The 14,130-nt window shown below is 42.5% G+C and overlaps 1 protein-coding gene across 7 annotated transcripts in view; it reads left to right on the top strand.

The window, feature by feature from the left end:
- Positions 1–14,130, top strand: part of LOC142560127 (DNA primase large subunit-like) — a 74,727-nt gene that overhangs the window by 45,270 nt on the left and 15,327 nt on the right. For 2 of the 7 annotated variants that reach the window (XM_075671962.1, XM_075671961.1), the window contains exons 3-7: positions 315–547; positions 1,246–1,454; positions 2,546–2,805; positions 6,146–6,357; positions 10,805–10,957. In XM_075671962.1, the coding sequence (XP_075528077.1) occupies positions 315–547; positions 1,246–1,454; positions 2,546–2,805; positions 6,146–6,357; positions 10,805–10,957 (1,067 nt within the window). The remainder of the gene's footprint in view (positions 1–314; positions 548–1,245; positions 1,455–2,545; positions 2,806–6,145; positions 6,358–10,804; positions 10,958–14,130) is intronic. The other 5 variants (XM_075671966.1, XM_075671967.1, XM_075671969.1 and 2 more) reach the window with 3 other exon arrangements.

Raw genomic sequence — 14,130 nt, 5'->3', positions numbered from 1 at the left:
GCGCGTGCAGCGCGCAAAAGCATTGCCTTCGAGATTGGTTTTTGCAGCTCAGAGGTAACCGTCTCCGAGGCGTGCATTTGAACTCCACGTAAACGAAACGTTGCACGAACAACATGGCTAGAATGTATAAAAACGATTACATAAAAAACGAAAAACTCGAGAAAAAGAAAAGGCACCTAGATTTCTAAAACGAAACCAGATAGCAGCCGGCGATGGGAGCAGCCGACAAAAGACAAACTAACTTTCACCGCAGCTTTGGCTGGCTTTGGCTGCCTTTGGCTTAATTTCTTAACTTTTTTTCTGGCTTGGCGCAGCTCATGGCGGCTCACAGTTAGCGGTGTTGCATTGTCCTTGCAGTGTACGAAAGCGGCGCCAAAAAACAAAATTGCAAGTTTTTGAGTGGTTTGAGTTTGACCCACCAACCTGCTTGAAGACACACCTACCTGCAACGACTTCGCTTGGAAATGTCACGTTGGTCCATCGTAGCAGCGCCAAAAAGGCAAAAGTAGGCTGTCATTTCTTCGCCATCCATGTCAAGCTTGCTGAAGTAAGCATCGTCGTTTGTGTAACCTGTAATTAAAACTTCTTCAGCAGTTGTTTTTAGTATTGCAAAAAGCCACCGTTGTAAGTCTGCCCATAAAGCATGGCTGAAAAGTATGTGCAGAGTTTATAGACGTTTGGGCTTTTAAGAATCGAACTTTTGCTTCATGAAAATCCGCAGAGAACTATGCCGCTCGATGCGGCGCGAAGGAGACGACCAAGAGAGAAAATTAAAGCCGACGTCTGTTTAAATCGAATGTGTACCAGCGCACACGTTGAAGCAGTTCAAAAAAGAATGCGGTATCCGCTCGTTTTGTAAGTAGCATCAAAAGATAGACACCTAAGCGAAAGTAACTATACAGATGGAGTTGCTGTGCCGTTCCTGAATGGTAGTGCTTAATTTCCCCGGGAATGAGTATCGCACGAAAATCTTCCTAGACAAGTAATTCCCGTAAACATATTTGGAATCGAAGGCAACCATTCATAATTGACACGCAACAGCAAGCCAATCAATTACTGTTAAAATCTGATATTTTGGCACCGACGACTGAAGTTTGGCATATTTTGTACTTGCCATGGAGGCATAAGTAGGTAGAAGCGGCACTTGTAATATAGCAATTATGATTACAAGTTACCCAAATTCCAATATTGCAGTCTCTTGAACAGTTCAGCAGTGAAGTAACATTTTGACTACATTCCTTTCAGATGGTGTTTTACCTCGCATATCCGGACGGTAATGTTGATCTGGATCTCCTATGCAACATGTGCCACCGTAGGTTGGCCATCATGATGAAGATTGCACGATGTGAAGGTAATGTCGATGCAGTCCGCAATGTTCTCGAGCAAGATGAAACTTGCCACGAGTGCCTTATCGAAGGGAGCCCACAGGACAGCATCTCTCACTTTTTTCTAAGGTGAGTGGGTTGTGATCAAATTCAAGCTAGAATGTGGACTGACACGACACGGTGCCACATTCTCTCTTGCTGCCTTGTTATACCTGCTGCAGCATTCACTCTTATTTAAGAATGAAAAATATACCCCATAAGAACACGTCATCCATAGGGCACCCGAATCATGTTCCGATGTCCATGCACCGTTTCGGAAACAAATAGAACATTTGCCAGACGCCCAGTTTCAGATATCCTACCACAAATGTCCCAAGGATATCGCACGTAGGCCTTTTTCGGCACACACGAGACTAGTTATCCTCTAAGAGGCTTTGTCTTTGAGCTTCCGTGCAACATAGTTACGTTTCCTCGCATGTTTGGATTACGATTCGAAGTTATCATGACTTCAGCTTGTGTATATGCCATACCTTGCAAACTTACTTTGGAAACTTCAATTCCATGAGCCACTTGAGCTTGGCAAAAGGCCCAGAAGAATGAGGAGTATACTGCGCTGCTGAATTTGTGCATTTGCACATAACATGTGCACATAATATATCTGTTCCTGATGAATGGGTGCGCTGCGCGGTGCATCTGTCACACAGCATGTGCTGTGAATGTAATAGACATTATGTCTCAAACGCTGCACAAAAGGCCCTGGTATATCTCCTTAAAATATATACGGCATGTCACCGTGATGTCCCTCGGGGACAGGCAAAGGATGTCAGCTGGGCAGAGAAAGTGCATCTAAATGATTGCTTGAGGAACTGTCCATGGGATATCCATAGGACGTCGTTGTCGTCGCTGGGAAGTTGTGGTCATAATTTTAATACATATATATTTTTTACGCATCTTACAGCGACTATCTTTGCAGCCATTTTACATCTACCCTTTGGAATTCATTGTGCTATTGAAAATTCAAGATCATTTGCTTGGTGATGTTTGGCCAAACCTGGCCCTTGTGCCATTTTAGCCCTACACGTTGTCATCATTCCATTTGATTCATGATCATTTAGCACATCTGTTGTGCTTTCCAACTGAGCCAAACTTGCATTGCTTTTACTTGCAAACACTGCTTTCAGCATGAACGTTACTTAAGACTTTATGCACTTCAACTGCAGGTTGTTACTGTGCCCATTCGGATCTGCCTTCAACACTATAGTGCAAGCCGAGTCGATGCTGTTTCTGTGTCGCTTTGAGGCACTGAACTGGGACGAACGTAAAGCCATCATTGAGCGTGCTTTCTCCGATTCCAACGAACTCCTGAAGTGCAACATAAATCAGGAATTTCGCGAGGTTCTGACAACGCTGATCAAGGTTCTTGCTGCAGCCTTGAAGAGCTGGAGTCTCATCGTTGAAGCCAAAGAATTTTCTGTTGGTGGTGAGTGTGTTGGTGTGTGTCACATAGTGTGCTGTTAAAGCAACTGGAATAAGTCTCGTACGCTACCAAGGCAAACTTGAAGTCCAACTGTAACGAAACTTCACTTTGGCTAAATTTGTTATATATGAGTGCTCTGCTACTACCAAGGCAATCTTGGCAAATCTAGAGGGCTGGTAATTGTCTAATTTTCTTATCAGTAGCTTTTGAAGAGTACGAAGCAGGTGACATGTGCACCTGGTTGTTAGCGTAGATCACACAAGTTGCAGCATGTTTCCTACTAGATTTTTTAACATGCTGTAGGCAGCCACAGGCGACACCCAGTCTCTGAGGTCACAGCAACAAGCCATGCATTCTTGGTTATGCGTCACTTTCAGCAAACACTAATGGCGTTTTTTTCCCTCTCTTTTTTTTTAAGTATTAGGAGCATCCGCTTTTGCATGCCTTTCATAGCACATCCACTTGTACCTCAAAAATAAAATTTGACACAGAGGCTTCTTTGTATCTACGCTGTCTCAAACTAGGCTATTCACGTGGTCCTGAATTTTGTTGCAGTTGGCCTTTAAAGGGCCACTAAAGGAACATAATCAGTTCAGGTTGCTTAGGCGTTAGCACAAGGTTACAGGCTCGATTATATGCTGCTGCCGTCGCATTCCGATACTGGCAGAATGCAAGAACGTTTGTATACTTATAATTGTGTGCACGTTGAAAAATCTGAAGACGTTAAAATGAATCCGTAGCCCCTGCTGTGCTGTCCTTGATAGGCTGTGTGTCTGGTTTCCTTAAATGTTAAATCGCATCATATTATTAAGTTGCTGAGTTACGTTTGTGGATAAGCAAGTATTGTAAGTATCCTGAAGTCATTGCCCCCATGCCAACTGGTGTAATGTGTCATAAATGTTGGTCTTAGCGATGTCTTGGTGTACAAGCAATAGCAGACTTGAAAGTAGTACATCATAAGTTATCAACAGTGCTTGTAATGTTTGCCATCTGGATCTCAGTAGGTGTTATTTAGTCATTGTCCTTATCCTGCCTATACAAGAAGTCACAGTAGTGTATATAGCTTCATCTTGTGAGTATTCTTCGTTTTGATAAGCTGAAGTAAAAGATGTGCACTCTGCTTTTTTTTTTTTTTTTTTTTTTTTTTGCGAAGTGTGGTTGTGAACATAGGCAACAGGCAAGCAGCAAAATGCTGAGGTAAAAAGCGTTAGGAGTACAGCTGCAGTATTCTTTAACAGTAATGCACAAGTGGGGAAATGCGGGAAGATAAGCACATTCTCTTATAATGCAATTCACATTATCTCCAGCTGTGCTGTTTCATTCCCTGTGACAGGGCTGTCCCACTACAAGGTGTGTGCTATCCTGATATTATTTATAAATGGGTGCACTGTCCGTACAGCGTAGAGGAAGATAAACCAAACTAACAAGAGGCCCTGGTGTCGTTCTCGGCAGCGCTGAACTGAAGCACCCTTATGGATGAGCTTACTTTTCGCTGTCCCTGCGCACCCTCTCTATGTGTGTTCAAGTGCACCTTCCTTGCACTTCCTGACCGATGCTAGCGAATGTTACGTGCACAGAGAAAGACAGGGCCGAGCTTCCTGTCTGGGTTGTTTGTTTATAAATCACGAGCACACTGTGGGGACATCAGCAGACAGTCCGCGCTTGGCGAGCGCAGCAGTACTGTCCAACAGCAGCTAGTAGGGGTTCGAATGCAAAACTTCCCCATAATGCTGATAAAGCAGAGCCTCTGAGATCGCTGATTATCGGTGACCATTGAGTGCTGATACCTGGTCTCCAAGATTAGGTGGCTTGTACTACGTGCCACCCAATCTTGGAGGCCACGGATCAACGTACACCGAAGCAGTGACAACAAATGCACTCCAGCTGCAGCAGCGCTGACGATGTTGCTACTTACTCAATGATTGGAGTCTAGTGTGGCTTGTGCCACAGTTTTCACAATATATCTGAGATTGTCAGCGCCTTTTCTAAGTCATCCTTTCTCCATAAAGCATAGGAACACTAGGTCCTGTTCTGACAGTTCTAGCTCCCTGAATATGAAATCAGTTGGACGCCATCTCGTCTGGTCAGAAAGTAGATTCATATTAGAAGGGCAGTTAATAGAACACTGACCAAAATGGTGATGTCGAAGGGGTTAGACGTTTCGGCTTCCACGTGGAAGCCTTGTTCCCAGCATATGCATGTGTGAGGGCCCTCACTCATCTGCAGATCAATCGATTTCTCCAGAACTGATTTGCCATATTCGCTGTCCTTGCACTTCGACCTGTTAATTACATTGGACACTAGAACCTGCTAGCCTTCTGGTTAGCTCAGATGGTTGAGCAAAAGCCCCAGAAAAGTGTTGGTTGCAGTTGTCATATGCAGACCAGACAATCTTTTTCAGCTGCGAAGCTTTCTTTTTGAGAAACCATTGTGGATTTCCTTGGTAGCTGCAGGAGTACTCTCGCATAGATGACGATTTTTCCTTTTGATGAACATTTGTCCGCCTTGCTCATTTCCACAGAACTGATTTGCCATGTTCTCTTTCATCTGTCCATCGCTTATGCCTGGTTGACAGTTGCTTACTCTTGCACTATGTTCTCTGTGTTACATAATTGCAAGTTATAACTCACAATTCTTCATGGGCTATACAGGGTGCCTCACCTAACGTTAGCCAAGCTGTTCAATGAAAAAAAAAAAAAATTTAAAAAGCCACCATGCTAGGTATAAGGTCGTCAGACCTCTGACGACCTAACGAAATTGGTCTTAAAATCATGTCTTGCACTGTGCTTTTTCAGTCTTTTTTTTTTTTTTCGGTGAACAGCTTGGCTAAAGTTAGCCGGGGCACCCTATATTTTATTCAACATTGAATAACCAAACCTTTCTTTATTCCTAAGGAAAATGTAGAATTCCCGAGAGTTCAAATTAATCTGAGTTGACTTTCATTACGCTTTGAATGTGTTGCATTTTTAGTATAATAGGAGGCTTCTGTCTAAAACATGCATTTTTATCATAGCTATATTCAGCAAGCCAACATTAAGCATACGCACCGTAGTTGCTCAGTTGCTATGCCATTCAGCTGAGGATTATGAAGTTGCCGGTTTGATTTCCAGAAGTGACAGCCACATTTTGATGTAGATGGAGTGCAAAAACATTTGCGTGCTTACATTTAGGCACACATTAGGGAAACTCTGGTGGTGAAAATTAATCCAGAGCATGCTACTATGGTGCACACCTCACATAGCTCCTGTGTTACTTTGGTATGCTAAACCCAATCAGTCAGTCAATCAACCAGTCAATCTATGTCAAGTATAAGTATGATAGACAGATTATCCTTTCATTGCAGTGCCTTTTGAGCATGCCCTCTCTCTTGTGAGTGCTCGTCGGGTCATCCTGCAAGCAGGCGAAGCCATCATAAGGGAGCACCATCTTCCTGCCTTCCTGGCGGGCATGTTCCAAGCAGTGTGCGAGCAAGGCACCGCCCACTTCAAGAGGTCGGCGCGATTTCGAACACTGCACCAAGATGAAAGAATGGTTGAACTGCGTACATCCTTAAGAGTAAGCAGAAGTGTTGTGTGCTTGGTTGTATGAGGGAAATGAACCTGGCACTTAAAACGGTAACAGTGGTATTTAGAAGAAATCAAAAGACTGCAGGACAAATTATTGAGCAAAAAGATAATGATAACCTGAGGAGACAGGAAGATAGCATTACGGATTAGGGCGTTAGCACAAGATTATCCTGCAGAACCCATCTCACGGTGAATGTCGACGTTAATGCGGTTAACATTGAAGCAGTGTATTGGCACGTCGTACTGCAACCACCAAAACACGTCATGTATGAGGTGCAGCCTATCCGCTCTCTCGTGCTTCCCTCGGGACATGCTGCACCACCTAGCATCTCCCCTCTTGATGTCCCCTCGCAACAAATGTGTGAACAAGTATTACGACAAGATTGTCTGAATATATATGTGTGTGTGTTCAGCTCCATTCGGCACCAGAGAAATCTAAATGATTTCTTTGCCATTGAAGAGCAACTCATACCCGGTGACCCAAGTTGTTGTGAAACAGGTTTATTGAAGAGCAACGCATACCTTGTGGCATACACTCACTGACAGGAGTTGGTCTTAATGAGGTTCATTGAAGAGCAACATGTATGTACTCACTTGCACATGCCCAGTCACCCAAATTGGGATCAAAGAGGTTCACTGAAGTGTGGCGCACACCTAGTTCCAAATAGCCAGTGATTCAAGATGGGGCGAGATAGAGTCGTTGAAGAGTAGCACATAAGCACTGGCACATGCGCAGTAACACAAGTTGGCATGAAATGGGTTACCTGATGAGCGGTGCCTGGCCCAATCTCGCATATCCATGACTTAAATTGGCCAGACGATTGGTTTTGAACCCAGTTGTCTCACCACAGTAGCCCGATGCTCGAACCATTTGACCATGTGGGAGGCAGTGCGAAGAGGTAGCCACTGTAGCCACGGTTTATTTTGGCCGGCCAGCCATGGTGCTGCGGGATCGTGGGAGCAGCCGCGGTCAAGCGCACTAGCATGTTTTATATTCTCACCCTACCTACACGCGAGCTGTCTTCTTTGCTGGCTCTGGAGGCGATAGTCACGCCACTACAGACCATAGACTACCTAGTGACCCAAATTGGTGGGAAAACGATTAGAGGCAGATATAAATAGACAGCTCCTCAAAAGTAAGTCAAATACCCTCACAAAGCTGGTCGCATTAATCACATAAATATGTATGTTTAAAGCTTGTTTATGAATACTGCTATAATGTTTTCAAGACCTTTGCAGGATGATACATTTTTGTAGTACATATACATAAACATGCATAAAGAGGCAGCAACAGCCATTGTTAAAAGAATAAAACAACCTTTTTTGGTGATATGAACTGTGAAGAGAGGATATTTTCAAATGTGGCTCTAGTAATGGCAATAATTGTTACAATATCATCAGTAAGGCTGTTTCACTCAGTAACATTTCAAAATAAAATAAAGAGGAATACTTGAAGCAGGTATTTCTTGAGGAAAATGTTGTGGGACCAGGAATGTCGTTTACATGTGGCATAACACATTAAATATGTGAGAAACTATGCTTCTGTACAGCATTTCGTGTCTCCAGAAGACCACGAGATTATTTGAAGATAAATTTTGCACCTTCTGCTTGTACTATTTCTTTGTGATAGTGGACTTCTAACGGGAGGTGATAAATTGTTAACCTTGAAATAAACTCTACAGGTGGAACAATTGCAAGCCACCCCAGCTTGCCGTGACATCATCGATTTTAACATCTAATTGGTTCCAGCTTATTGTTTACCGATAAAAAAGGGATACGTCATATTCTAAAGGAGCCAAAAACTAAACTTTGGAGGATTTGCGAACATTTGCTGCGTTGCAGTTTAGCAAATACAAAAAGCACATTGAGATCCATGACATCAACACTGGCATACTGGCACTGGGGTTCTGGCAAGAAGTTCCCCCAAAATAAAATTTTTGCCCTTCATTTTCTTTTCTAATAGTCAATCTCTTACTGCAGTGAAGTTAACAAAATTTTTGAAAAATGTGATTTGTCACTCCAAACTGATTTAGTGTTCCTCTTAAGTGTTCTACAGGATAATTAAAAGCTCATTCGCACTGGCAAGTTGTAGAGGATACACGACTGAGTTTGCCGTAAAGAGACCGTTCACGAGTGGTCACTTTAGTCAAAAAGCTACTTTTCTGGGTCAATCGTTTGCTGCTAGATTCTTCAGTTCCGCGACTGTGCTCGCCAGCCTATTAAACCAGTCGGTAATGCAGGAACTGGACATCTGTATGCGCTGATGACAATTCCCTGTGGTGATGGCGGTGTAAGTAGATTGTCGTTAGTCACTTCGTGGTCAGGAGTCATGGTCGGTCATGTAACCTTTTCTCAATCGCTGGTGTTCACAAAGAATAAGCTTGTGCATTGTCATCCACAGTGCCTTCTTCCAAGGTGCCTATGATGTGTATTTTTCTTTTGTTTTTTATTGCAGCCAGTACATAAATCCAACGGTGATTCGCGTAAGCTTATAAATATTGTTCATGTAGCTGGAGCTGGCTGTGTGGCTTGTTGTAGCCCTGCACCTCGTGTATTGGCAGGTGAGCACGCTTTTCTGCTGAATGTGCAGCCAGCTTTCTGTCAACAACTCCTGTAGTAGAGAATTGTAATGTAGTGGTTGTTTTCATGGAACGGCCAGCCCTGGTCAAAAGAAATGGTGTTTTTCTGAAACTTGATCACCTAGATATCCAAGGCCTCTGGGGCACAAGCTGAATCGAAGATTGAGGTTTTTAAGGTGCAGTTGAGACAGTTCGTAACTGAAATGTATGCTGTGTCTTTATGTGTCGTATTGTGCGCAATATGTTAGGTGTGCCCACTTAATAGGAATTCTAAGACTAGCTTCACTTTGAGATTGTCAGCCCCTCTCTCTCTTTAAATGTTCACTGCAGCATAAAGTCCTCTCCCGACCATCTCCTATTACCCCTGTCTTGTGCTAGCTCGTTCCAATTTATTAATTTCATTACCCCACCAAATTTTGTGCCATCCTCGACTGTGCTTCTCTTCCCTTGGCATTTGCATGATTTCCTTGCGCAGTTCAGAACAGATCCATGTGAAATGCTTATTCGTGTGGTTAAACATATCTGAAACTAAACTTAAACATATCTGAAAACTTGTGCCAGTCTCAGGCTTCCTCATAAATAGGTGTGCTTCAAACATTGACCACCTTTAATTCCATAATTGCAACATGGGCCCTCGTGTAAATAAGTAAATATGTTTATCGCAATCGAACGTAGTTATCACTAAGTCACCTGCGACATGAAAACACCTTCATTACAAGCTTATATTGGCGAGAGATGTTTTAGGTTTAATTTGTTATATCTACTAATTAATTATATCCCCTTTAGAAATAATTTAATTCTATTCCTTGGAAGTTTTGTGCCACCACATTACTTGCATCTTCAGAATTATGAAAAGCATACAGGTGCAGAATGGATTAAGAACTTTCGTTTCTTCAGTAGGTTTTTTTCACATGAAGGTGGACTCCATGCGAGAACTCTCTGCAGGAACGTTGCATATGCGAGCATCAGCTAGTTTTGTGAAGCATGTCTCGAAAGCACCTATCCAGCTTCTTGAAAAGCATGTCCGATGTAAAACATTGTAACAAACAATGAAAAAAGTGTGCCTGCTGTATGAAGACATAGTACTGCCACTGATAACAAACACACAGCTGTCTGCCTTCCAATTTGTTTTGCAGAACACTTTACACATATTGTTCCAACTTGCAGCACAGGTCTGATCAGAAGTGTTTGTGGATGTATGTTCTAATTGCAGTTATTTACATCAATGCTCCCGTGTTTGTTGCACTATGTTGGCGTGTACAACTGTGCCTGCAGTGCCTGAAGGGGCTATCCGTATTCATTAAATCAAGGTTCAACTTAGCGAATTTTATTTTAATTGACTAATTGTTCATTGTTCATGCAAGTAATGTCCTATTATTCAAGTAATCCAACTGAAGAAACTGAAGAAGCAGAATGTGCTATCCTATCTGTGGCCGGGAAACTAATCCTTGAAGTCTAAAAAGAAACAAGTATCTTACCTTTCAGTGGCCAGAGTTCCATTCTACAGATGAGGAAGGAAATTGTATTGAGGAAGCAAATTGTAAATCCTACTGGCCTGCAATGTGCAATTTCTCCAGAAAGCTGCAATGTGGAGCAGCTTTAATAAAAGGGAAGAAGTGTAGCACGAAGCTACAAAGAAGACCCTGTACAGGTCTCTTAGAAAGAAAGCTTTGTAGTTGAGGAGAAATGTGCCGTAGTCCAGGTGCTATGGGACCAGTGCAAATTTTTCTTCACCAGCAAAGCATTTCTTCTGGGGAACCCTCTGGGTTTCCTCTGTAGTTCTGCACTGCTCTTGGGTAAATGACAACCTTTTTCCTTTCAAAAATCTTGCTGGTAATTGGGATGACTCGATTGCAGGCTGCTTTCGAAGCACACCGAGGATTCTTGGCAGTGGGCTGCCCCCTGAAGGCCGGTGAAGTGGACAGCCAGGCAGCAGCGTACTTCCCACCATGCATGTCCGCATTGTATGCCACCTTGAAGAGGGACAAGAGGCTGTCCCATGACGATCGAGTGAGTGGTGTTGAGATGTCGTCACTTACGTTGAAGAAATGAAAGCGAAGACACGAGGCCCATCCTTTTTATTAGGACAGCTAACTCGAGCGACACCTATTGACTCTGCACCACTTGGATTAACTTTGCGCTTCCTTTGATTTCATTCACCGTTCGTGGTAGACAGCTGCCTGTTTCATCTCGGGCAAAAGATATTGCCTTGTAAATATGAAAAATGCCAAATTTCACCGATGTTTCATAGGGAGGAATGCCAAGAGGTTGACCTGGTATGTCAAACACTACATTGGCACGGAAATGGCAGCAGGTGTGCAATTTCTGCTCCCTTTTCCATTTTCCCACTACTAATTGACCTCCGTACAGGGATGCTACTTGTATATTCTGTCGAGCACTGTATGAGAGAAAAAAAAACCTGTAAAAGTAACATTCTGCTTATAATTCTCACTTTCTGCAAATAAAATATAATGTTGCAGTAGTGTGGCATGCACCATCTAGTGTTTCTTTTTCTAATTAAAATAAGCAACACAATACTGGAGAAAAAAAAATGTTAGACTTCCATTAACATGAACTCGAAGGGACTTTCAAAATCTGTTCGTTTTATCACAAGTTCATCTTAACATAAGTCATTCATAGGATTAAAATTTGGCTATTCATGGTGGACATATGTACACAGCTCAAAAGAAGGAATGAAACAGCATTAAATACAAGAGGGAAAAGTAAAAAGAGACTTTGTTGGATTTGCATTATACAAAGGATTGCTTTATGTACTCCTACATAAGCTGTTCCATAAGTGCTGCTTGCTGGTGCTGTGCAAATCTGTACACTCCTGCGAAACATGAAACTTAGTTTGCTCAGCAATTCTTTAGTGCACCGAAGTTGTTGAAGAGTAGCAATTTAGCTCAAAAGGCCACACATTGAGAGTGATAGCAAGGCATTAAACATCTACACGAAGTTAATAGTTTTATTGGCCTTATAAATTGTAGCAAACATTCACTTACTAATTAAATTAACAAGCATAGTATAGTGTCATGTGTGCAGAGACAAACATGAACAGATCTCGCTCGGTGTCATAGCGATGGTGGAATGAAGAGCGCAGTTAGAGGGGCGAACATGCCTCGTGATGCCCCTCGCCATCTTTTGTCATGATCATGTGACATCTTGATCATGTGACATCCGCCAACATCGAGCGTGCAGGAATATAACTCATATCAATCAAGCTGTTGTCGTTCTCGAATCACCCTCGCACGCTTTTCCTCACTTTGACTGCACACTGTATGCAAGGTGCAATCTAAACGCGCTTACACTTCACACAGAACATCATGGCAGTGGTGCCGTCTGGCGGTGCAAATGCGTTTGGTACGTTCATGTAAGTGTTATCGCAATAAAAGTGCACCAGAGTATTAATTTTCAAGCCATTAACCGGTGCAGCATGTGGAAAGCTAGATCTTGTGGCTCCTGGGCAGTGTCCTCATTAATAATCAGTCAGTAGAGGTACTATAAAGGCCCCCTCCATTATTGTTTCTATGGTTTCGGCCTTGCAAGTTTCTGTATCATCGTGGACGCTTGCATAGCTGTTTACCTCCACAGAAGCGCCATTTGCTTTTCGGGTAGGTAGCAGATGCGCCTCCTACGTGTCTGCCAATCCAGGCCTCTCACTGTGCCGAGTAGCAGGCATCAGTGGTGGCTGTAGAGGTTTTGCACTGAACTTGTGGTTCATGTCAAGCCTGGGGCCAACTTCGGTTTCCCTGCTGAGTACGAAGTATTTTTACCGTGCAGAAGTGCTCTTGTAAGACAATTGCTGAACTGATTTGAAAAAAATTTTTTTTTTGCATTTGAGAAGAAAAGGCAAGTTCTAAATTAAGTACTTCATACTTTTTATGTAAATTATTGTAGATTGATACGTTATATGCATATAGAAGCACATAGTTTACAAATCTTTAACTCTGCACCGCGAACAAGAACAGATATTACAGTTCATCTTTTACAGCATCTCAAGCAGACATATGTGATACCATATGAATTTACAGCTTATATGAAATTGTTACAATGTTTACGAGGGTTTTGTAAAAAAATCTGACTAACATTTTAGTGGTATGTTTCAGAGCAGCGTATAATGTAGTAGCTCTGTTTTGTCTGCTTTTGTTGTCCAGAAAGATGCAGTTTGCAGGATTGTGTGTATCGTTATTTATTACTGGATTTCAGGGTTGAAAACTTGGCACCTTAATTTTTTTCAGTATTGAGATATTCAGCATCTTTCTTGCAATAATTTCTGGCCTAAATAAAGAGTCTGCTTTCTACAGTCTCTATATGTTAACATTCTCTTTTAAATGCAACAAGCCTTGTCAAATTTGGAGCAGTTGACTCTAAGAAAAACAGTTCTTTGTTTCCATGTGCTTAAGTAGGAGCTCCGATGCTTCGTAAGTTATTTTGTTTTGCATTTGATTCCATGGGAAACCAACAAAATGTTCACACCTTGTTCCTTGTGTCCGAATTCACTTAGCAAGACTCTTCTGTAGATAAAAACAATAGCTTTACATGCACCTTAAAGGTGCCCTTGGTGGTTAAAATTAACCCCTTACTGCATGAATTTTTTTTTCCGCGTGAAAGAATTTCAGTAGCCTTGACTTGTAACACAAACACCCAAACTAAACTTAGTTTTTAAAAATAATGAGCGGTTTAGATTTATTATAGCTTTTTCTTCGCGTATCACATATGATACACCATGCAGTTAGGGGCAATCTTTCTTGACGTGGAGAAAAACAGGATACGAAGCGAAAAAAGAAGCGGCATTGAAAAACGAATAGAAAATTGGTGAAATAACGTTTATTGCACAAAGGTTTTGCAGCTTGCCTGAAATGTCGTCGCTAAAGCAAGGGTGAGAATATTATTTGCTTGCATGATTAGTACACTTTGCCCTCTTAGTGAAACGATGCGAAGTAGTTTCGCTCCCTGTTGAGACAGAGGGCCGCATTGCACTTTTCGCATGATACATTTGTGAGGTAGTTGCAAGAGGGCAGCCTGCAGCGCACTCGCTTGTCAAGCCAATGCGGCATGTGGTCCATTTTGTCGAGGCGAACATCAGCAGTTGGTAGTGGCGCCAGCGTCGTCCTCTTCTTTGCTTGAATGAGTGACTCGATTTCAGTACTGGGTCCCCCTGCGCGCTTCCTTTCATGTAA

Source organism: Dermacentor variabilis, chromosome 10, assembly GCF_050947875.1.
Source record: "Dermacentor variabilis isolate Ectoservices chromosome 10, ASM5094787v1, whole genome shotgun sequence".
Lineage (NCBI taxonomy): Eukaryota > Metazoa > Arthropoda > Arachnida > Ixodida > Ixodidae > Dermacentor > Dermacentor variabilis.
The sequence above is the reverse complement of the archived record's forward strand: the minus strand, read 5'-3'. Positions and strand labels throughout refer to the sequence as shown.